General features: G+C 43.1%; 1 protein-coding gene across 8 annotated transcripts in view; it reads left to right on the plus strand.

Moving 5' to 3' along the window:
* Nucleotides 1–23252, plus strand: part of WDR7 (WD repeat domain 7) — a 151801-nt gene extending 128549 nt beyond the window's left edge. For all 8 annotated transcript variants that reach the window (XM_030004989.2, XM_030004988.2, XM_030004987.2 and 5 more), the window contains 3 exons: nucleotides 17639–17743; nucleotides 20426–20630; nucleotides 20800–23252. In XM_030004989.2, coding sequence (XP_029860849.1) covers nucleotides 17639–17743; nucleotides 20426–20629 — 309 coding nt within the window. In that variant the 3' untranslated portion in view covers nucleotide 20630; nucleotides 20800–23252. The remainder of the gene's footprint in view (nucleotides 1–17638; nucleotides 17744–20425; nucleotides 20631–20799) is intronic.
* The last annotated feature ends 2061 nt before the right edge of the window (nucleotides 23253–25313 follow it).

The following is a 25313-nucleotide window of genomic DNA, read 5'->3' on the forward strand; positions in this document are numbered from 1 at the left end:
ATAGACGTTAGTTATCATTTTAGTCTTCCAGTGTCTTCATGTGTCTCTTAGAGGTTGAGACTGAGATCTTGATATGGGCTAAACGATGTAACGGGGATTCAGTGTAGGAAAGGGACCACAGATTTGGTGTTTTGACAATAACTTGCCGAAGTAAAATGCAACTATATTCTGAACGGATTGTTGGTTTTACATCAGTTTTCATGGCCTGATAAGCCTGAGGAGTTAATGCCCAAGAAGTAATTTTTTTTTTTTTTTTTTTTTTTTTTCCTACTGAGGCGAAATGACTGTTTTTGAACTGAGCTGCAGTTCTGTGCAGGCAGACAGGGTAGCTGCCTCTCTTGCAACTGAGGCGGGCAAAAACTTCACAGCGCTGAGGAGCTCAAGAGCCTCCCTGAGCAGAAGATGGGCTGTTGCCGCAGATGGGACCCACAGATGCTCCACCGGGGTGTGAGCTCACGGAGGGCCTTCTCCTGCCCCAGCTCGTGGTGCAGCTTGTCATCGGCAAGAGTGTCCTGGACGCAGCCGGGTCTCTGCACGGGCAGCTCTTCTGGTTGAATTTCCCTGGGGAACAACTGGGACTCGCTCGTCCGTAAGGCAGCGTGAGGGCTGGCTTGTCCCTTTGGGCATGTTATGGTGGCCTGGAAGTTTATGACTGATTTTTCAGTGATAATGCAGAAAGGTATTCCCAGATCCCACAGAATTTGTTGAAGCTTTATGAAGGCTTTCCAGCTGTCTAATCAAAATGCCAGACTGTTTTTGTGTTACTTGCTCAGTCTGGCCAACAGTAAACTTCCACAGTTGTCTCGAGTGCTGAGAGAGCTGGTCAAGGTGGTGGGGTGGGGTTGGGTTGGTTGTGTGTGTTTTCAAGGTAGCAGTGACTTTGTGCTTATGTGTGGTTTGTCTGGTAGAATTTCTGTTTCCGTGCTCTACCTATACAGTGTTCCAGCCCAGAAAATTAGAGATGTACATTCTCCTTGAAATTCCCATTCTGCTTGTTCATGTGACTTCTGACAAATTTCCTCAAGTTTCTATTTCTACAGAAACTGATGGATAACTAAAAGGGAAAATGTATGGCTGAATCACCTCTTCATTCTTCCCAGGGAGGTTGTATTCAGGTTGCAGATTACTCATGCTATGCTCAAAAATGAAAACCCGGTACAAAATGTTTACAACCTTATTCTCTTAATTCTATTTTGAAAGGAAATTACCATAAGAAAAGGGCTGAATAAGAATAACAACTTCAACAGAAAGGCTGCTGTGCGATTAGCCTAATGCATGTATGTTTTTATGCTTTTTTTTTTCCTTTATCTGTGTGATCTCATCCCGCTTTTATTCTGGATAACAGAAAGCTGCCTACATTTAAATAGACAAATACTTGCTGGCAATTTTTCTGTTGTTCCTGTTCATTGTTATGCACAGGTTGTCCTTTTTAGGCTGACCTTTTACTGGTACAGCTTTAGAACCAAGCGTGGTTCTCCTTTCTTGGAAGACAAGGGGGTGTGTATAAAAATCGCCGAAACAGGTTCGCAGTGGTTCTGTGTCCGCTGACTTGCTCAGCACCAGAGAGATGTTTGATGGCGTGAAGGTGCTACCCACTTCAACTGAGCGATTCCAGCGGGGTTTTGAGCAGTCAAAGCTTTTAAGTGTATGCAGAGCTGCCTTTAACTGAGTCATAGTTATCAGGTATTGCAAAGGTTAAGCTTTATCAGCTGCACAAAAAAAGGTTGAGGTTTCATCAAAAACTTCCATCCTCACAACCTGTCGACCACAATTTGATGATGATTATTGATTATTTCACAGCCTTTCACTCACTCTGGCACTGCGGCCAGCCTTGATATACAGGTAGGGCTGCAGTCCAGCTAAAATAAGACTCCATCTTGATAATGGACTGAGATGAGATACTGTTATTTGATAAAGATAATTGATGTTTCACAGTGAATTGGAAAACAGTTCTGAGTGCAGCAGATCTGTGGCTGCTCCATCTGCAAATGTGGCCTTTGTTTACAAAACATAGCAGAAGACATGCCATTAAACCTCTCAGCCACAGTGCTCTGCATGAAACATGCTGGTTTAGGATGGCTGGCAATTTTTAACCAAAAATAAAACACTTAAACGGAGAAGCACGATTTGTAATTTTGCAGTCACGATGAAGTTTCTCAAACGTGTATGTAGCTTAGCATGCTTCTGCTTGAGACACCCTGGAGATGTTGTTTCTTCTGCTTGGGATACACTTGGTAATTTATTTCCTAAATTTTATATCCTAAAATCCTTCCTTTTTTTCTAGTATTTATACATGGCTTTTGAATTAGGCAAAATTCTATGTGAAAAAGTTGGAATTTGTCAAGGGAAAATACGGCCTAGCGTATGTCTAGATTTCTTCATTCTCCTGAAGTTTCAGCTCATTAATTTAAAACATAATGCATGCTTCTGGTCTCCCATCTACGCCTTTGTTGACTACACATGTGCAGCCCCCGGTTTTGAATTGATTAAGGTATCACTCGTTGCAAGTTCTGTTCGCCCAAGTTCTTTTAGTCCTATTATAACCTTTGTAACCTCTAATTAAGCAATAGGAGATGGCAGGGAGTGGGGTTATCATGAGCTAATGACACCCCAAGTGTGTTGTGTGGCACAAGGTTCATCTGTGTGCTGCTAATCCTCTGGGGGAGTGATTATCTAATGATAAACGTGCCACATTGCAGCTCATTGATGCCGCCGCAGTGTGCTCCTGCCGCTGCCAGCGTGGCTGAATTACGCTTCCCATTCCAAACGTCATCTTTTCCATTGATTTTACAAACTGACAGTTTTGAGGTTTTCTGAAGTGACTTACATACTGTGCAAAGTCATGACCCAGGAGATGTGCTTCTTTCTTTTTTTTATTTTTAAAGAAATATATTTATTAAGAATATGAGGAAAAAAATGCATAGTCATTTTTGCTAGGCTAGAAGCAGTCTCAGCAGGTTGGAAGCAGTTAAAGGTTCATGTTACACTCCAAGCAAATTATTAATAATTTGCATAAGATTGTAAATTTATCGTCAACATGCAATTGAAATTCCTGTACTTAGAGGTGCAGTAATACAGAAAAAGAATGATACTCTGCTACATTTTTTTTCAAATTGAACACTAAATCAGTGTTATCAGACTGTAGAGATATATTTTGGGTAACTAGATTTTAGGATACATGGTTGTTGTTGACTTTGGAATGATGGGAAGGTATTAGTGTCTGAAAGTTGCTTAGTAATATTTTGCTCATCGGAGTCTCTAGCACTATTTTATAGCCAAAACATATTTAGTGTCATTATTCATTAATTCTAATCATGATAATCCATAAGAATTAACTCGCCTACATTCTTTCTTTGGGGGCTTTTCCCCATTGTGCAGGTAAGCAGCAGGCATTTCATTTAGTTTGTGTAATGTATCTACTACAGAGGGATGTGTGAGCTCCTGCATGAAGCTTTTGAGAATCTGTTTCTCTCATTGACTGTACATGGAGCCCAGAAACTTGGGGTCAATGTGATTATCTCTTACTTAAAGTTGTCAGGTAAATTCTTGCTGGGTAACAGGCTCTGGTCCAAAATCCTCCAATTAATCCATACATACAAGCTATTCGCTAATATTTCTTGTCCTTTAGAACTGTAAGTGTTTGGGTATATAATGGGAGACTGGTCCTTACAGAGTCGCTAATCAAAGACTTTAGTTGAAACACGAGAACTAAAGCTGTCTGCTGCTGTTACATCTTCTGGGCCCCTTACCAATGTAAGAGGTGGAGCCTCTTTCAGAAAATACATCTTCCGTCCTTCCCACCGAGGGGGCTCAAACTGACGGAGTCCATGAATTTTATGGGAAAATATCAGTGCACCTCCAGTGCTGTTCGCATTTTTTTAGGGGATTTTTGGCTGTTCACTTAGCCTGGGTATTTTGCATGCCTGTCCATATGTTCCTTTTGGCTGGTGGCTCCAGGCTTGGAAGCGTGGAGCATTCCCTCTGAAAACAGAAACTCCTCACCAGCATTGAGCTATAGGTGATATAGGGTAGTATATACAGCAGTGTATTTTGATGGGTAACTTATGAAAACTTTGTCTCCTGTAAAGAAACCTGCTGAAGCCAATGTCATTGCTGTTACTGATACGGTTACGTGTACACCAAGGGGTTCCTGGTGTCTGGACACCAGCTGGGACTTACAGTCGGGTCTGCGTTCCCTGCAAATAGAGAATGGCTTGGTAAAGTGCATGCAGAGAAAAAGCTCACGGTATAGTCAAGAAAGCCATAAAATATTCTATTTTCATTGATTAAATCTTGGTTTTCATCATAGATATTTAGAACTGCATTTCATAGAGATACTTGTAGCTGATATTGAAGTGAGCCGTGCCTAGTGTAAACCTGCTGTACACCTCTAGCACTGGATGTGTAAGGGGCTCGTCATGGAAACAAATGGTTCATTTAGCTGAGTAGTATCTCATTCTTTAGATGTTTTCCTCTGTAATCACTCCCTTACCCTGGCGCTTGCTCCTGCCCGGCTGGGTGTCCGTGGGGAGAGTGATCGGTGGAGGGTGCGTAGCTGCGGGAGCCCCCGGCCCTCTTTATGGGATCGCTGCAGTGAGCATCCCTTTGGTTCACCGCCGCAGAGTGCCTTCCCGAGAGGAATCTGCACATGGTGCAGATACAAACTTTGGTACGTAAAAACTCTGTCATTTTCAATGGAAGATTAAAGAGAAGCCTGAGTTCTGGTTTGGTTTATTTCAAAGCAAAAGATGCTTTTAAACTTTGGTTAGAATCAATACTGTTTGGTCCAGGGTACTTTATTTGGCTCACTGCAGAATTAACATCAGAGCTTTGGCAGTCAAAGCAGTAATTGAATTGTGCATAGTATTATTTTATTTCAGTACCTAGATGCCTTTGCAAATTTTTATTCTTATGTAAGGCAGAAAATTAGTTCATATTATGTTTAGAACGAGTAGTTGCTGATGCGAGATGGCTTGTTTTAGTTAAGTTTGATTACTGAGTAAAAGACAGTGTTCTCAAATATGGTATTTTAAATGTAGAAAAAGATAGCTAGCTATCCTACAATCTGAACCTGTAAGTGCATTTACTGACACTGTCACACTGACAAGTTCAGATGAGGCAGGAAAACTTGTTAGTAGAAACACACATCCTCAAATTGCAGATAAAAGATAATTAGTGAATATAACCTTTTAATTTCATAGGCCAAAATCCTTTTCTGACTGGAGGCAGGAAGGGAAGGGAAGCCGTTAGGCTGCAGCGTGAATGCCATCGTGCTGTCCTCTAGGCACGTAGCACATGTGGAAGCACATTAGTGCAGTGTACTTCTGCTCTAAAAATACTCTGTTGTGCCCTGTCTGTGGTACAAATAGCCATGGTAATGTGGAAGGGGGGCTGGGAATGCTTTCTGTTTGGTTTTGTTTAGAATCTGACTCACATAAGCAATAGCAAAGTTCACAAGGAAAAATCCATAGTAACATAATACAAGGCAGTAATAAGTGCATCGCTAGCAAGAGGGACAGGAATTTAAGGGGACTTGCTTTGGCTGCACTGGGACTTACATTTTCATGTCCTCATTGATACAGATGCAAGCCTCGCTCTTTAGTTCTTCTTACATTGTACTGCCAGTGCAGGATAGCCTCACAGCAGAAGGAAGGCATCATGCTATCCTGTGTGACAGACCCGTTTTCCTGATAGGCTGCAGTAGCTTTACCCCGACTTTCTAAACACACCCAATAATACAGTTGAGGGATTTTATTCATTTTCATTGTAACAAGAAATGGTCTTATCCTATCAACAGCAAATCTCAGCTACATTAGGGATGCAATAACAAAATAGCCACTTTTTTCAAGTTTCTCAAATGTCTTTTAAAAACACTGTTTAATTATGCCCAGTTGGTTAGCTGGTGGTAATTTAGCAGTATATTTTGTGAGAGTAAACTGTGCTGATGTGCTTCTACATGGGAGGCTGGTGCGGATTTAGCCAAGGTGTGAATTTACAGCACACTAACTCCTCCGCATTAACTCTCCACTTGGACATTGTTGATCTGCACCAAATCTGCCTCTGTGCATTGCAGATAAATCTACTTTGCACATATAAATATATGCATTAAGCTACAAGTAACAAATGCAAACTGAGACTCCTCACGTACAGCCTAGCAAGTGCACTATAAATTCATACCATAATTCCACTCCAACTTTCCAGCCTCAGAAGGCTAAGTAACGAAGCCTCGGGAATCACTAAATTTGCTTTTTAGGTCATGCTGATCAGCAGTGCTAGTTTGCTAAAAGACAGGGTTTTTTTCTCTTTCTGTACTTTTTTAATAGTTGTTTTGGAGACTAGTTTAAAGGAGCTTACTTCTTCTGCCTTTGCAGGCATACCACGTTTGCAGGTATGGGAACATCTTGTTGGAAGTGGGAAGGCAGGGATAGATGCCAAGTGAGGACTGTGAGTCCAAGAGCAGAAATCAGGACTGCTCCTGAATAATCAAAGTTAGTAAAAATTAAATAAAAAATTGATTCAGCTATGGCTTTCTACTTAACTCTTATGCCTCCCTCAACTCTCGGCTTCCAAAGTGGAGAGCTGACAGTGTAATCCATTCCAGTAAGGGTTTTTTTCCTTTTTGAAGTGCTACAATTCAGTATACAGAAGTCAAATACACTGGGAAAAGGTATTAAACTTACTGACCAGGCTCAGAGGCCACAAGCCCCCTGCTGAGTTACAGATTTCTTACAAGACTGAGTAGCATCCGTAGGAGCAGTGACAGAAAAGTAGGTGTACAGATTTTATACTGAGGTCTGTAAAGAAAATGGAGTTTCCATGTATCTAAGATTATATCTAATGTAGCTGTTACTTCCTATTCAGACACTATTTCCTACACAAAAAGTAGCCTCGACTCTTCTTTTTCCCCTTCTATAAAAAGCTTTTTTCTTCAGATGCTGCTAAAGCAGTTTTCTGGAGCTGTCCAGGGAACCATCCAGCTGGGAAGGGGAATAAGGATTTTTTTTTTTTTTTTCAATTGTTCTTATAACTTTCATAGGAAATAATTTCTCAGAAATGCTATTTTTGTTAGAGAGAATCCCTAGATTACCCCATGCAGATTTGGCAGTGTTTAGCCAGATAAATTGTTGTCAGTAACCCCTGTGTGGAAGAACTATTGTCCTTTTTCCTAAAGGACTATCACTTCCGTTAAAGAAAAGCTGAAACAAGAGTGTATGCAAATATCTTTTAAAAACAAAATTTAAGTCTAATGTTAACTCCCAGTTCATAACTTGCAAAATCACATTTAATTTATATTCTGTATTTTAAGTATAAATAGAGCACTAATACGCATTAAATGGTGATGGTCGAATCTGGCTTTCTCCCTTTAGGGATGCCCATGGCCAACAAGCACATATTTAAACATGACTCTCTCTCTGTAGCTGTACAGAACTGTTTAAAATCATGTTGCTAACCCATTTTTTTTAACTGACCTATTTCTCCAATCTAGACATGACCTTTGTGAATGCATTTTTGCTTTCGGGGGTTTGTTCTCCGTTAGGGAAAAACACAGTCCTGAACTCGGGCTTTGTGCCCAACTGCTTTCTGCTTTGCTTGTCGCATCCGTAAGTGCAAGACCTATAGGTGTCTGAGCACAGGGAAGGGCTGGAATCGTGGTGGAGCAGGGTCTCAGTGAGACCTCCGGAATCCAAAGGAGAACTGTGCTGCCGGGGCTGCATTTCTCCCGGAGGCATGGGGACACCTGCTTGTGATTCAGCCCCAACACTGCTGAAGTGGCTGCAAAATGGCTTTTCAGCTGTGGAGAGAGAGGGACTTAGGAATCTGCGATGAAACTAAAGCTTTTAATCCAGATATCAAAGTACATTTCAGAAGGAATTGAAACAATTAACACCAAGCAAAGAAAATCTGTATCCCTAACATATTTAACTCATAACCAGAAAGATTTGTGACCATATCATCTCTTATACTTTGTCAATTATTGAGTAATCATTGAGCACTAACTTGTTTTAAGGTTTTATAGCTGTACAATGGCATATAATGCTCCAGGTATTATTACTGTTATCATGAATGTATTTTCCTGAAATTTAGAGCAGTTGTGTGAACTAAGTGGCCCTGATACTATTCACAGTGTTTCTGAACACCCAGGTGCATTTTGAACGCAAGGCCCAGAGGACTTCACCTCTTCCTCTCCACCCATCCCAACCGTTGTTTAGTGATGTTTTAATTGCAAAATATTGAGGAATATGGTAATGTCCATTATCTGAATAATATAAAAATATATGCTTTTTTGATGGTAGAAAAGTGAAACTCTTGTTAGGTGGAGGACTTTTTTCACAGTAGACTGGGATGTAATGACAAGGAGGACTAGTCATTACACACTGCAGTTCTGGTGTTCCTATCTAGCACTGCTTGCGGTGACAAGAAGGTGGCACAGTGTCCTGGTGGAGATCACTGGATGTGCATATTTGCACGTGGGGGTCTCAGTGTTCCCAGTTGGGTAAGGTGGGCCTCAAAAGCAGCATAAATTATTTTAAAAAAAAAAAAATCCGAAAGCTGCTGTGTTTTTCAAATGCAATAACATTGCATCACTAAGCATCGTACACAAACTACTTGTAAGAAAGACTTAGTCTTGTAAGAAAATGTTCTCCAAAAATTTTAAAATTGAGGACCGTGATTTCCAAGTTTCCACTTGTTTTGATAATCTTGATGCTGATGCTTGTGACCCTTGGAAGAGGACGCGAGTGGTAACTGTGGAAAGAGCAAGCAGTGTCAGGGAGCTCTGCAGCATGTGACAGTTTGCCCAGGCACTGCTAAAGACCTGGAAATACAGCTGGTGCTGATTAGAAAATTAGAGCAAGGAGTGGCGAGAATCAGAAGACTAGCTTCAAAAGTGACAGCAGAGTTGCTTTCCCAGAGTCCGCAGGGCAGAAGACACTTCTAGAAAGATAATTAAGTCCCCAAACCCCACCATCCTGGTGGGAAGCACTGATCTCGTTAGCTTTTCCTACTCCGTCGGAGTTGCTGAACGCTTTTCTTCAAAGTCTCAGGTCACTTGGGAATTATGGATTTGTGTGTTTTGCAAGTGCATTGAAGGCTCTGAATTCAAAGGTTAAAAATACTCTGGTGATCCAACTATGACTGTGACACCATTGTAACTAGTTTTCTTTAAAACTTGGGTGAATAAAGCTGGAGCTGAAAGGGAAGAGCTGCATCTTAACAGAACTGTTTGAGGACGAGTGCTTCTCACTGTGCCAAAAATCCCATAGCTCTCACGGTTTCATCTATGCTGACACAGCTTAGAATGAATTTTAGCCAAAGGGTACCTTAGCAAAATGCACTTTGGCTGGAAAGAGTGGGAAACTTACGGGAACATTGTGCCTGGCTGCAGATCTCATGACAGTTGCTCGAATAGGAAAGGAGAAAAACTGAGATTGCTATGACCACATCTAGCTTGTCACCGGAGGAATTTTAGAGGTTGGAAATGCTTTGTGCTCCAGCCGCTATGTACTCCGATTATCAACTATCAAATAGAAGTCAGCATATGTAGGCAGGTGAAAAGCAGATTTTGATTGGTTTAACTCTTATTATTAAGCAGTATTTCCCTAACAGTAAGTAACTACATAGGAAGAGGGAATGCTCCATGTATTCCCATCTCCTGTTAACTCACTGTAGGGAAGCATTTCATTCTTAGTCTAGTTAGATTTTTTGATAGCTTTTTCTTTCAGTAGGGACTGATTTTTAATGAAAGATACGAGGTTTTGACCAACAGTATCTATAAGAGAGCACATTCCCTCTCTCATCACTCTCTCGTGCTGTGAGCCATACAAGGTTATCTAGGTGACAACTTCTTTCTTTACCTAAGTTTCTTATGTTTAAAAAGGACTGTTCTATGAACTCGACTGTTTCAGTACAGGTCGCTGATAAGTTGTATCAAACTTACGTGTTTGCTAGGAAAATAATGTCACCTATCCCATCTGCTCCTGAAATCTGTTTTAATAATACTTACTTTTACTCTCACTTTTTAAAATTGCAAATCACGCCCGAATCGTGTAGCCAGAATCTGTCATTCTTCTCAGTTCTTGTCCATGGGTTGTGTGTTCTCCTGTGGCTGAATAACGGATTTGACTGGGTTTTGCTTGGAGCACTTGCCATGCCATGGCAGGAGTGGTGCGGGGTGGAGGGACAGTGCTGCTGTGGTTTTTGTACTGGGGTAGGGGTACCGGTAGCCTCCACAGCCTTCCTTCCTTCTGCCAAAGCTATTAAAAAGAGTAAGTATTTTTCCCTAAGGCCTTAAGGTAGTCATTAAATGAACTCCCTTTGTTGCCTTTAGAATTGGAGACCCGTTAGATTAATGTTTTAAAAAGTTTCTTGTGCTCCTACCCTTGCCTCCTTCCTCGCGGTGCTCCGCTGCGATGCAACCTCTGATCAGCCGTACACCATGCTGCTTGGATTGCTGTCATTTATTTTGGTTTAATTTTGTCTTTCTAACAATTTATACAGCTGTTCCCATTAAGGATGTGATTTGCATTTTGATGGTTGGTTAGATGAAGTCCATGTAATAAGTGGTGAATCTGGTCCATGTTGGGATTTTTTGGAGAGTGTTTAATGTATCTTCTCCCTGTAAAGTGCTCTCTGGCACTGGGGTATCAGCCCAAACTTCCTCACTACCATTGAATATCAGCCTTGAGGGATTTGTGGTGCAAGATCTAAAGCTTTATAGGGCTTCCCAGCAGCAAGCATGTGCAAATCCAGAGCCCTGGTATTTGTCCAGTATGAACCCTTGTCTAGATTCTTATCTATACTTTGGTTTTGGTTTTGTTTGTTGGTTTTTTTTACACAAACTGCTTGCAATTATTATTATACCCCTTTTAACAGTGATTTAAGAATATCCTAATCATACTCAGAATTTATATATTAAATTATTTTCCTAGATGTTAAACCATAAATCTTAGCCTTTGAGCTGTTGAAACCTCTTTTAAAGCAGTCAGTGTCAAGAAAATGTGGATTTCAGTAACAATACCAAGTTGTCTAACATACTCATGCAGATATTCTGAGGTTACATTACATATTATGAACCTTTTTTTAAAGTACAGCGGCATTAGTTTCACAGAGGAAAAAATCACTGCTGATATTATGGGGTGGCTGCTTTATATGTTTGGGGCAATTAATTGCCTTATGGATCTTGATGGTCCCCGTGAAAATTTTGAACTGACAAGTACCTTCTTAAAGCAAGAGCATACATCAAATGTTTGTGAACATGGGGGTGTTTGGAAGGCAGACTGAGTTGGTTTTTGGAGATCCAAGTGCACGCTTTTATTACAGCGATGGTTTCGGGAAAGAGAAGGCCAGTTCTCAGCTCTTCTGTGCAGCATCATGAAGTGGTTTGGGGCTGGAGCCGTACAATTTGGGGACGGTTTTAAACCATCCTGTAACACTTGGGTGGCTGCAGCTGTCATCTAATTTTTTCTGGATTAAGTTCAGTCGAGAAAGAAGCTGCCTCATTTTCTGGTTGTCATTTGCCCAGGAAGTAAAAGCAAATTGTAATGAGGGACTCACAGCAGGAGAACCTCCTAACAAATGAGAGGCATATATTGACTGACAGCCGGCCTGCCAGTCCAGTGATAAATGTATTTTTATACACGGCCGTTCAAGGGCACTTTCTGCTCCCATTGAATGCTGCCTGTCAGATCATGCACGGCACATTTGAATACTGAGTAATTGTATTGGCTGATGCAAAACTGTATTACTGTAAGGTTAAAAATTAAGTTATATATTTTATTAAGTTAAAAAATGTAATACATGCACTTTGATTTTATCTTGATATTATTGAGAAGCCACTTAAAGGACAGGAAGAAAATTAATTTAAAGATGCAAATATACTCTTTTTTCTCAGTACCATCCTGAAATTTTTACTGCAATTGTTAGTATTACTGGAACTAACATGGAAATTAAATTATTAAAGATACTGAAACTGTTTTAAGTTAATAGTATTTTAGATATTTCCACTAAATTGCTTGGAAAGTGAGGAGTTATTTTTTAAAGTGTTCATAAAAACCTCTGAAGGGCCATCTTGAAAGAACTTACTTTTGGTATGAAAAATGAGATCATATTTTAGATATCTGTTCAGGTGAAGCCATTTAGTTTTGTATAACTTTGTTTTTATAAAAACCAAAGGCTGAGGATGCCCTGCCCCTGCCTGCCGTGGGCTGGGGGCAGTGCGGTGGCTGGGGGGGGGGTGCCTGGCTTTGGCTAGGGAAGTGCTCATCATGAGGGAAAGACTTCACTTGGCAGGCCCATCCAGTGAGGACAGCTGTAAATAAGTGTGTTTTCTTCTTCTTTAAACACGAACATTAGTATACTTACTTTATATTATTCAAGACTTTTAAGCGTAGGAGTTCTAAGTTTCATGTTATTCAGGATCCATCATATTTCTATAGAGACAGAATTAAAACGTAGTAAAAAGTTACATAAATCCTACTTGTGTTGGGGGCGCGTGAGTAGATGATGTCCACTGTGTTTAAATACTGACTTTGACCCTCTGTGGGTGGGGTCCGTGCTGGTTTCCATGCTTGCTGTAGTACGCCCGCGCTTGTCAGCTCCTGGAGACCCAGGGCTGTAGACCCAGAACCCTTTCGACTGCAGGTTAATATTCAAGAGGCACAGCTACAGCAACTACTGCTGGAAGCAGAAGGTCAGGAGCGTAGTGGCAAATGGGGACTTCTTACCATCTGTTGAAAATCCCTGGTACCCCCTCCATTGCAGGTACCGATCTTAAGTGCATATATTCTGAAATAAGTAAATTTGTCACATGAAAGTATGATGTGAAGATCCATGTAGCAAAAGAAGACAGATGTGCAGGAGCCCAGGAAGGAGTGCTACTGCAAACAAAGATAAGATTCACAATCTCTGAAGAAAAAAGAAAAATGGGTCCTGGGCATAGCACATTGCAGCCTCGCGAAGGTGCTGTTAATCTCCCTGTGACTGAAGTGAGAGCAGCCGAGCAGGCACTGCAGCGGCTTCTGTTTACCTTTGCTGCAGTCGTCATAAGTATTTATTTTTATATATTCACTTCATAGGTCTGCCATTTTTCTCATTATCTCAAAGGCCGATGTTTATTCCTCCCCACAGTTTGGGCTATGTATATGTTCTGCAGGGTTTTGCACCCTACGTTAGCATTAAAATCCAACTTCTAATTTTTAATTAAAAAAAAACAAAGAAGAAAAGAAAACTTTTGTTTCTGTGATGTGGAATCACTCAGTGCATGCCACTGCCAGGCGGCCTCAGAGAGATATATGCGTGTCGGTAAAGCACTACTAACCTCTTTTTTTCTTGTTGGCTCATTTCTGGTTGTTATTTGTTATGCAATTAAAAAAAAAACCCTCTAGGAATGACTGATCTGTCAGACCTAGCTTTATTTATTAAGATCTATTCTAAACTTGTATTATTTTTATTTAGTTGGGAGGGGGAAGTAGAGGGAGAGGTACATTTTTCAGTAGCACCATCAACACCAATGATTTTCAGCTTAACATTTCAGTTGTTAACTGTCTGTTGTTTGCTTTGCCTTTAGCATAATGAGTTTTATGTTTGTGATTTACTTACGTTCTTGTATCATGTTTCATTTATGTCTAAGAACACTTCTAGGCAGTTGCTGTGGCAGATTGCCCCAGCTTGGCTGCTGAAATTGCCCGTGAAGTCATTGCCAGGGATTCCTCACTGATCCATGAAGGACTTACAGAATTGCCTCCTTCTTAATTTTCAAATAACCATCCCTTGCCCGGAGATTATTTGTATCCCACGCAAAAGTTGAGGCTGGTATTTTCCTACTGCTCCAAGCTAAAAGCAAGCGCATCATGTTAAGGGTATGGTTCAGCTGTGGCAAACCTCTGCTTTTGTACGTCTTTCACACGATGGGTAGTGGAAAGGCAGTGCTTCTGGCGATGCGTTAGGCGTTCTGCTTTCTCAGTAAGTGAATTTTTTGTTTGCCTTTAGTTAAGGTACCCCTAGAGATCGGGGAGATAAATATCAAATAATAAAGGTGATAAAATATTAGTGTGTCTCTATAGGAGTACATAAGTTACTTTATCAATTTAAAGTATGCATTTCAGTATATTTATGAAAATAAAATTGCTGCAGTGATACAGTGTTTATTTTTTATGTCACCTTTAACAGAATATTGCAGTTCAATGTAGAGTTTACCAAATATTGGACTTAGAATTAGGTTGTCATAGCTTCAGTATATCATGTGTTACAGGACAACGACAGTGGCAGGTGCAGAAGTCAAATAGTCTCCCAGGAGCATCCTTCCATTAAAAAACAATTGCTTGGGCAGAGGGAAGCTGCAAACAGCTGCACTTTGTCCCACCGTCTCTGCCGTTCAGAATTAAGCCTCTTTCCAAACCAGTATTGTGCAGATTTTTGCATACTTTTCATCATGTGCTAATATAACTGCTTTGGAGCTGAAAAACTGCAAACAGTAACTTGAAAGCAATCCCAAAGAACGTGTGTTTGGCATGCATTCTCCATTGAAGCATTAGTGCTGTAATCCATCAATGCAGTGTTCAGCACTGCAGCAAAGCGGTGCCAGCCAGGGGAGTCTAAGCACCAAATGTATGGGTGCAAGCAGAATATTTTGAATGAGCAGCAATAATTTGTTTTTGTTACGCTTACTCATTGGCCTCGGAAACACAAGATGAGCATTGCAAAGCACATGTTTAGATAGTGCACCAAAAAATAAATCTTGGCTTGAAAGGATTAGCATCAATTAGAGAAGCACTTCCTTTAAATAACAAAGCAGATTAATTCCCTTAAGGATTGTACTTATTGGAACACATTTTCAGTAGTAAAAAGAGCAACAAGTGTGCAAGTACTATTGATTTTCTACCTTTGTATTACCAAAACATATTTTATTGACAAGTATTACTTGCTTGTTAAGCGCTAAAGAGTTTGATGGGTCTAAACATTGGATCATCTAATTAATTGCCCTTTCAAACTTTTGTCCTAAGCTGTGGTGATTACATTAAAGAGATAGGTTGGGGGTTCTATTGGAGTTCACTCACTTTTTACATGATAAACACGAAATGAATATATTAATGGTTTCTTAATATATAAGGCTAACTTTTTAAAGGCAGTGTACCATTCTGAGTAGGTCTTCATCTTTTAATGTCCCAGAGATGGGTACAGGAGCATTACTTTCATTTTTGCAGCCTAATTTAATTCAATAAATATTACAAAGTCTTTTTTCGCACAGTTAAGCCCTGCCAATTTAAAGTTGGCACAGAGCCTCTTAATGCAGAAGAGAGCTGCTATTGTGGATTTTCGAAGAAATACTTTGTGCGCTTCCGATACCAGCCCCGGCACTGGCCGGCGCTCTCCCCAGCGCTCGCTGGAGCCCATCCTCGGGCAGGATCCCTGGGGAGCGGGTGGGAGAAACCAGGCCTTGGTGCTAACCGGAGCGGGGGTACCAGCTATGAGAGGGGCTCTCGGGTTTTGTACCGCTGGGTTATAAGGTGGGAGAGTAGGTGAGCTACCTGGGTTTGTCCCTTTTAAGATCTTCAAAGCATTAGAGAAGACATAGCACAAATAAGTCTGTCTTGTGTAAAGCATCCGCGTGTTTTGCAGCTGTTGAACAGTAACCTCAGGTAATGAGTAAATAAGATCTTAACGGTGACACTGACCATGGAATAAGTGAGTAATTTTTCATGCGGTTTCCAACATACGTGTTTATATTGTTGGATATTGTAAAAAACAATGATTTAATGCTGGTGAGGCTGCAGCTGTAGGTGTGGCGTGTGAGCAGAAGGAGGTGCGACTTGCTGAGCTGACACAAGCGACTGGCAGCACAGCCGGGGTGGAGTGCCGATCTCCTGCCTTGCCTGCAAGGACCCCGTCGCTGCCCTAACGCTGTGCAGAAGGGTGTGCTGTAAGGGAACGGTGGTAGCGGGGTCTGTAACTTTACATGTTGTCAAAGATTGTCCGGAGCTAGAGTCCATTACTTGGCCTTGGAAAACTTTTTGATGGCAAAAGATGTGCATCACGAATGTGTGGTGCATGTCTATGCATCTATGATGCGCTGCCATGAAAAGTATGTGTTTCAAATAATAGTTGAAGTTCTAATCTGAGAAAATACTAGGTACCTTCCAGTTGTACTATTTCTGAAAAAAATCCCTTATGCTTCACCTACAATAAAAGGTGAACTTTTTTTTTCTGAACTTTTAATTACATTTATTATGGCAGTAGTTCAAAGGATTTTAATTGCATGCTTCTAGTTGAATCAAGATTGGGCATAAAGGATGCCCTCGCTCGGTGGGCAAGCACAGTGCTGTGAGGGGGCAGCTGTGTCTGCTTTGTCAGGACGTTTCCACTCCCCGTGTTTGGGATATGTTCTCTGTAAGCATAACTAGACCCTTTACATTGCAATGCAAATATTTCTGTTGTTATGTTGGAGTAGAGAGGACTCTCTTAGTGCAACAGTTGTCTGTGCACACAGAGGTGCAGCTGTAAAGGATGAACCGGTCTGGCTGCGGGTGGACATAATTCTGCAGTCCATCATCTGCCTCTTGGGGAGGTTTTTACAAAAAAGCGATTGCATTCCTGTGCCATTGGAACGGAGTTTGTGGTCTTCTTGTTACTGTTCCTGCGTAGAGTTACGCTATGGCTGTCCTGACGAAGGAGCAGTGGCATGAGTGCAGGAACTTTAACCACCGTGGGGGAAGCGGGTGCTGGAGCAACTGGGGGTGCAGCCATGCCTGCTGCCCAGCTCTGCTCCCGGCCTCTCGCGCTGGTGCCAGGGAGCCCACTAAAAAAGTTTAGCATTCTGAACGGGGTGACATTTCTGCAAAGACTGTTTATAAAGGGGGGGAGGCAGGTTGTGCTTCTTACCATTCCTTGCCTGCTGCTTAGCCACCTGGAGGCTCCTAGACATCCAATTTACAACCTCCTTTGGGGAGCGTAAGTATAACATTTTTTTAAAAAATTCCCGTTAAAGACGCATTTATGTTCATATACCTGACAAATTACTTTGGTTTAAAAACCGGATTTGGCAGGGAATGTGTTCATATGATGATTTAATTCTGTTTTATTAGCTAAGCAGCTATTAGAACACTTAGAAGAAATTGTCATGGTATTTAATACTGAGCGGCATGTGCTTAAGTCCCACCTGATAAGAAGGACATTTCAGCGGTGTACTTCCATGGTTTGGGTTGTCTGGATGCATTAAGTGCCCTGAGGAAAGGGCGTTCTCTGTGCTGAGCACAAGTCCCTGCGTGTGTCAGCAGGGGTTACATTTCATGCTATTCCTTCAGTTGCACGGGAGCAGCACGTGCTGCCCTCCTGTCCTCCCTGACCGACAGGAACCAACCTCTGCAGAAGAACTTTGCTTTGCTCCTCAGGGGTATTTGCCGATTGACGCAATGACAGTCAGAAAATGAGCGCTAGAATAACAGAAAATGCAGGTGAATATGAAGAGGCATTTCCACATAGTATTTAATTTCTACTGCTGGTAATGGTCTCCCTCAGTTTTCCAAAAAAGTTTTGTAGAAGTTCACATACATGTGCATTTGTGTTTACTTAAAAGTCTGTTCAGCAACATCGTGATGATGGGTAGTGAATCTTCTACGTTCCTGTTCTCTCTCCCTCTTGCCAGACTATCCATGGCCATAAAGGACCGATAACTGCGGTGGCTTTTGCCCCTGACGGCCGGTACCTCGCTACGTACTCCAATTCCGACAGCCACCTCTCCTTCTGGCAGGTAAGGATGCGTCTGCACGCACATGGTTAGTAAACTCACGTTTGGGACTTTCTTTTTAACATTGTTCCATAATGGTGTAATACATAAGGAAACGCTGAAAACAGGAGAGTCCCAGAAGTTAGGGCAGAAGCTGAAATCTCAGCACAGAGTTTTGTCGCTCACCAGCCAGCCCCACGCTGCCCTCCCATCTTACACCCCGCATCTTACCCCAAAGCGAGCGTGCTCCTCTGCCTTCAGGCACCCGTGCGGGCAGGGCAGGGTCGGGTGCTGGCCTGAGCTCGGTCCCCCGGTCCCCTGCTCCTCTCTGCTGCACAGCTCTTCCTTCACCATCCCTGCAGGCTTGTGAAGACAGCTTTGAGTAGCGGTGTCCCCGTAGCGCAGGGCATTTTTCCTGTCATTGTTTCTATTTAAGCACTTCTTGCAGGTATCCCTGGGTGAGGGATGGGGCTGTTTGCATACACATCCATACATCACTTCTGGGCAATCAAAGCACATTCTCAAATGATAAACTTTCATGTTTGATGTTTAAAGTTTGAGTAAGATACTGTTGTAATAGTTCAACTTCACATACCTAAGATATCCACTGGATAAAATGTAGAGCCATGTAGGAGACCCCTGGCTAGTTCTGCATGGGCCAGGGCAGCGGCTTCTCCCTGATGCCTGTCCCCTTCCTACCAGTAGGAAGTTTTGTTCTCCAATTCCTGCAACCCCATCAATTCCAACAGAGAGTAAGCTTCGGGAACATGACTCCTATTTTTAAGCTTGATGCAAAACTCTCAGGGCAAGCACTGGTTCCCAGTACCGCGGTGCCCGTGCCCCTGTGCCCAGCTCCGCTCCAAGCCCTTGTGTGGTGGTGGCATTGGGGACCCTGTGCTGGGCCGTGCCACACAGTGTGGAGCTGTCTTCTGTTTCCCTAATCGTACTGAAAGCAGGAAAGCTGAGATATAAATGATATAAAGAGGGTCTGGAACACAAGGAGAAACTGAGAGGCCACCGTTTTGTGATGTATCTAGAGGTTTAGTTCCTTTAACATACGAGCAATTGTTTTCTTTGTAATCTCACATTGGTATGAATATTTTGTGTCGGTTGTAGGCTGCTGGCTACATTCCCCAAGCAGGATTTTTTTTTCTTCTTTCAAATGGCGTTAGACTTAAAAAATACTTTATTTGGCAGCAACTGATCTGATCGACCAATGTGTGCTATCAAAATCATTGAGTCTTACAGTAATCAGACTATAGAACAGAACTCAGTATACCCATAAGTACCAGCTACATTCTTTAACATACTTCCCCAGTTTTCTGTCATTCAGTAGTTCTGCAGGTGCCATAAAAAATTCCTAAATTATTATCCATCATTATATTGTGTGCTTTCTGAAACAGTAAATGAGAACAGTAAGAATCTTCATCCATCAGTTACGTTTATTCAATTTAAGTGCTTGGGGAAAATCTGGAAAGCAGTCAGGCTAGATCTTTTAGAATTGGCAGGGAAAAAAGAGTCAGGCACAAGTTTTAAGTTGTGATCTGCCACACTCGTCCAGGTGTATAAACGTTCACGTTAAAGTGGCTTTTACACAAAGAGTTAAATATACCTACACATTTAGTTTTAAAATGTGACCTCGTGCACTAGTGATTTTTCCCTTCTGTGTTCTATTTGGCACTATTATTAATGCAGGAAAATCAGTAACATTAGTCATCTTAAAAGGGTTATTACTCAAGATGATTTAAATTGTGAAAATGTCAGTGGTGCTTGCATGCTCCCTGCTAGAGATGCCATGATTTACACTCTCTGACACCGCTCTGCTGCCGAGAAGAGCCAGGAAAAAGTAATGGCTTGTACTTTGTACTGATCAGAATTCAGGACGTGGCATCAGCAATAACGCGCCTTAAATGTCCCAGGATTTGCCAAGGTTTCACGGGGCACGTCTCAGGGATGCATCCGGCCGGCCGCCTGCTGATGGAAATCTTAGGGTTGCGATGCATGCGGATAGAAAGGTTTTTGAGAGTAAAGCAGCATTTCAGAAAGCGTAGGATTTTGTGTATCTCAGTGGGTTAGATCAGAGAATCATTTTTAAAAATGTGGAGCTAGATGATGCATCAGCAATAATTGGCCTGCTTTCCAAAGAGCGTAACTCAACAGATCTCTTCTGAATGGCCTCTTCATCTACCAGACAATAAAAAAGCTCTTGTTGGTGGGTTTTGACTGTTCGTACCTATCATGACGACTGCTCTTTAGTCTGCATATCTTCAGCTCTAGTGTTTTTATGATTTTGATAAATAATATTCTAGCATAAATATAATCTTATTAATATTTCATGGTTTTTCCTTAAATTCTGATTGTGTATGCTTATGCTTAGCATGCCTTTATAAATTCCCCCCAAGGAGCGCAGTAAGGTATGCCCACTGAGTTCATCAGGTCCTCCATTGTGCACAGTTGTGTGTCGTGGTCATTAACCACCATCCAGACCACGCAGCGCGCCGCCTAAACGCTCAGCTACCCTTCCAGTAAACGGCATTGCTTGGCCCCAGTCTAATGACATTTTAATTAAGCCTGCTTTGAGACAGCAGTGGTCCTGGGGGTCGCAGAGATGTCGATGTTTGGGAGGAGGTCCGGGTGCGCGTTGCAGGTGGTGACCCACCCCCAGAAGCTGCAGCCAGGGTGGGTCACCCATGGGTGTCTTTGCAGATGAACACCTCTCTCCTGGGGAGCATCGGCATGCTGAACTCTGCGCCCCAGCTCCGCTGCATCAAAACCTACCAGGTGCCCCCCGTCCAGCCGGCCTCGCCGGGCTCTCACAACGCCCTCAGGCTGGCACGGCTCATCTGGACCTCCAACCGAAACGTCATCCTCATGGCTCACGACGGCAAGGAGCATCGCTTTATGGTCTAGGGTAAATCCCCCGCGCTAGAAATCCATTTCTTTTTCGAAGTTCCTCGTAATTCTCCCTGTCTCTGTGCTCCTCACACGGGTTGCCCACGCCAGCGCCTGCAGACCGCCGGTGGGCTGCTGCCCGGCTCTGCGGGGCGGCTGCGCTGAGGCCGGCTGGTTTTTCCTTGCAGCTGGGAGGAGGAGGGCGACGGCGCTGGGGAACGTGCTCCTCGCGTGGCGCAGCAGAAGCGGGGGATCAGTAACACTGTGACGGCGCTCCTCGGCCAGATCTGCAGCGGCAGGAATCAAACCAGGCTTTGCAGCCGGGCTGAACCCGGCCCCTTCCTCGCTGGATATTGAGTTCATGCAGCAGCCCTCATTAAACACGTTTTTCCTTCGGAGACTCTTGCAGAATCTCAGTGTTTACCAAAAAGGCTCATTGTTTACATGTACTTTCTCCTAGTGACCACTGAATGATGGTGGCTGATGCATCTCAGAGCTAGGCACTTGGCTTTCTTAATGAGGGGCTCATTGCCTCGAGATGGGGAGGGCGTTGAGTTTCGGGGGGTGGATGGCCTGTGTTCTGATCTGAAGGGGATGTTTCCTCATGGAAAGTCTCAGTTTTCAAGAGAATCGGAAGTGCTGCTGTGCCCAGTCACTGTTTGCTGTAGTCTGGAAGAAAGAATAATAGTCCACATGTAAATAAATTAAAAAAAAAATCTCTTTAAGATGGAATAGCAAACTTGAAAAAAGGAGTATTTATATATAAAGGTGGTTTTTGCTACCAATGCAGGTATTTATTTAAAAAAAAAAAAAGACAAAAAGCTTTTTCTTCCTAAAGCTGCTCCCATTTGTGCCGAGTAGTGCAGGGCAGTGCGACTGCACCCACGCCATGCCACCCTGCGCTTGTGTCACAGCCACGGCTCCCACGGTGGCTTCACCGGGGGACCAGAGGGCAAGGACACAGGTCCTGGAGGGAGGCGGCACAAATGGCATCGGTGGGGAGCAATTCTGGCTGGAAAAATGATGAAAATTATGTAGAAGGTAAGTTATTTGAATGGATATATTGAAACGTTTTCTTCAGTAGGAATATTCCTGTGTAACATTACCTGTGACTGTGTTTCCCTCTTCTTACATATCTAATTTTGTGAAATATTTAATAGTGTGAAAGTATGCTGGTTTATGCTCACAGTAAAGAAAAAAAAATCTATAAAATACTATTTTATTTAAACATATTGATGTATATGTTTGTATAGCTTTTTCTTTGCCATTTTTGTCTGAAAAGCTCACAGAACTAAGAAGGCTGTCTTTACGTAATAAAGTAAAAATGGTACTTATAGAATCTTCCCTTCCCCAAAAAGGAATAAATGAATTTTAAAAATGGCTTCTAAATATAAAAAGCATTGATTTTTTTTTTTTAGGTGGTCTGTGTAGTACACTGTACATGAAAGTGAGATTTACAGTCCAGAAGTTACATATCTGTTTGCTGTTTAAAAATAATTTTAAAAAATTTAAAAAGCAAGAAATTAAGACCATTAGGAATGTTTAACACAAACTGCCGTAAAGTTTAATCTTTTCTCTGGCGGGAATGTAGTATATAGTGGAGAACTCTGTAGTAGAATATCAGGGTCTTTTCTAAGTGAACTAATGCAACATGCATGTACATTGTGTTTATACAGATATATATGTAACCTTGGAGATAAAAAAAAAAAAGAGGAGAGCTAACAGAGTCTTTTCATCCGTAGAATGAAATGCTGTAATTTTCAGTGTAGGCTTATGAGGAGAGCACTAAGGTAGCCTGTAAGCTTTCTCCCACCGGTATCCCAGGATCCTATCCGTTAGGTTACAGTGGATATCATGTTATGTATACGTGTTTATTTTCAAAACAAAATGCGGCCCCAGTAGGAATGGGGACCGTGCCCCTGCAGTGATTTCCTTTGTGGTATAGTGAACAAACATCTTGAATTATATATGCATTAAAATGTTTGTTTTAAGCTAGAAGTGTAATGGATTTTCTCAAATGCGGAAGAGAGCTGGTAATTTTCCTCGCCGTCCTGCCTGAAAATCAGTTCATGTAGCAAGAGCCGAAGCGTTAGTGGAGAGAGACTCGCTTGCGGAGGAGTCGCTAACCCCAAAAATGTCCCTGACTGGAGCTGGGGCCAGTCTGCCCCACGTCCCCGGCCGTCGGGCTGGGCAAGGGGCCGACGTGGTCCCCGCTGGGCTGGAGATGCCTCCCCAGCTCGCTGCTGCGTGCGCACCAGTTAAACCCAGCCCTCCGCTTCGGTGACTCTGTTGAGCCCAGTCCTGAACTTCTGCCCAGCCTCGCGCTCTCAGCACTGCAGTGAAATGTGTATTGTCATTCCGGTGTAAGCTTTTAGTGCTTTATTGATTTGTTAGTACTGTATTTGGACTTGTCCTTGTAAATGTAGAGACGTATGTGGCTTCACTGGCAGTTTACAAGCAAAAGATGACATGATGAGACACCTGTATGAAAATGTTGTGATGATTGAAGTCACCGTGTATGGTGAATGGTTCAAGTCTCTGCCTCTCCAGCAACTTCTTGACGAATCCACTCCCCGTCCTCTGTATGTATTAAACTTCCTGGTGTAAATATGCTTGTGAAATAAAACTGAATTGTATTGAAGAGTGTTGGTTTCGTGGCATCAGCCTGATGGTGTGTAAATAATTGCCTGCTGCTGATTTATGGGCCAGTACTCTGAAGTCTTTTCACTGTTTGAGAAGCTTCTTCCTTTTCATTTGAAAATCAGCACAAATGAGAGCAGAATGAGTCACCATAAGAGCAGGCAGGGGGTTGTGGTGAAGAGGCTTCAGCCTTTGTTACAAACAACGAAGGTAGAAGGGTGCTGAGAGTAAAGTTCTCTTAACTCCCAAAGCGATGTATCCAGGCAAACAAGGGAATACTCATCTTCCAGAAATTCACCAACACTGACGTGTGCCAGGTGATGCTCTTCCCTCGTCCTCTGGTTCGCGTTTCCCCAAAGAAAGTAACTGAAACAAATTAAACACTGAGATTTTTCTGAGGTGGCGTGCAGGACTACCAAGTGCATTTAACGTAGCATTGTGTTTGGGTTGGAATCTGCGATACACATTATTTTTAAAAAAATGGCAGCTGTGTTTGCTTGCAGAGGAAGCCCCAGTGCCGTGCGGCTTGCTGAGGGGCATGGGGTGAGCCAGGGATGGCCGGAGCCGGGTCAGACACGACCCCAGCAGCCTTCAAAACGAAAAACCCACAGAGGGAATCGTGTGAATCCTCAATTTTGGGGTGCGGGAACGTGTTAAAACACCAGTGGCTCCGGTATTTCCTTGCAGGGAACGCGTGCTGGTGGCGGCTCGGTGGGCGATCCGGGGCCGGCTGCGAGGGACAGGGCACGGCGGTGCGGGAGGCACAGCCAGGCAGCGCCGGGCGAACTCTCACCTCTCCCCTCCTCGGCTGACAGGCAGAGCTGAGCCTTGAAAAATCAATACTTGGGAGCCAGGAGGGAAATATTTCCAACCTCTAACTAGAGAATGTATTTTGACAAGGCCAAGATAATCCAGGCTGCACAGGAGAAAGAGAAAAGAAGACTCATTTTTAAAGCTTGACACTTCAAGGTGTTTTTGTGCAATGGTTTAGAGAGAGCATCGATACGTACAAATACCAAAGGTCAAAAAGAAAAGCCAGAAGAATTTCAAAAATTAGATGCACTGGTTTTGCTGTTTACTTCGCAAAATATGAACTGTTTGATTTGTGTAGAGAGACGGTCAAATGTAGTGAGCTCAGTGCTCACTGCCGTCTCCTCGTTTAATAGAAATGAAAATATACTAAAGCCTAGATTATACCTTAAGCAATTTACCTATAAAAAGTACATGCCTATTTCCTGCTATATATCTGCGTTCAGGACATTAATTGTTTTTGATTTGGCATGATTGCATTTTGATGCAAAAAGATCAATATTTTTTTCATTTATGCAGCATCATTTTTTGGTAATTAAATATCTGGCCGTGTACTTGGGTACGACACAAAATGATCAAGAGCGCTGCGGCCCTTCCGCCGCTCCTTGACCAAGGTTTTGTTGGCACCTGTGGTTTTTGCCGGGTGGGTTAGGTCTGACGGAGCTGCGTCCGTGCCCGTGCTGCAAAGCGAGCGAGCGGGGCGGTCGGTGCCGACCCCTTCCCGGCTGCGACTCCGGGCAGGATGTGGGCAAGGGCCGCGATGGAGGAGGTCGTCCTCCGTGGCTTAACGCCGCGCTGGCTGGGAATGTCCGTCCGTGTCCTGGCGCTGGACGTACAACCGCACCTTTGGCCGAGAGCTGTAAAATCGCATCGAGGCGAATTTCACGCGACGAACGCAATGCAGAGTGGCGTGAACGATTAGGACGTTGCGCTGGACTCGTTTAGTACCGACCCAAGTAATGAAACCGCCCCGAAGCGTCGCGTAAAGCCAAGCGGCGTCTTGCGTAACCTTGGGGGGAGGAGGAGGGAGGACGCGATAACCCCCACCACGGCTGGAAACGTGAAGGACCGCCCGGGATGTTTGCGGCAGCGGTGAGGAGCTCGCGGCCAAAGGTAAGGAGGGGCAGGGGCAGAATCGGCCACGTTGCGCGTCGGAGACGGAGGAGGTGTAGCACCGCGGCCCGAAGGGGACGTCGTTGGCGATGGAGCGGCCGTACCGGCCTTCAGACGGTGCCGGGGAGCGGCCGGGTGG

Source organism: Aquila chrysaetos, chromosome Z, assembly GCF_900496995.4.
Source record: "Aquila chrysaetos chrysaetos chromosome Z, bAquChr1.4, whole genome shotgun sequence".
Lineage (NCBI taxonomy): Eukaryota > Metazoa > Chordata > Aves > Accipitriformes > Accipitridae > Aquila > Aquila chrysaetos.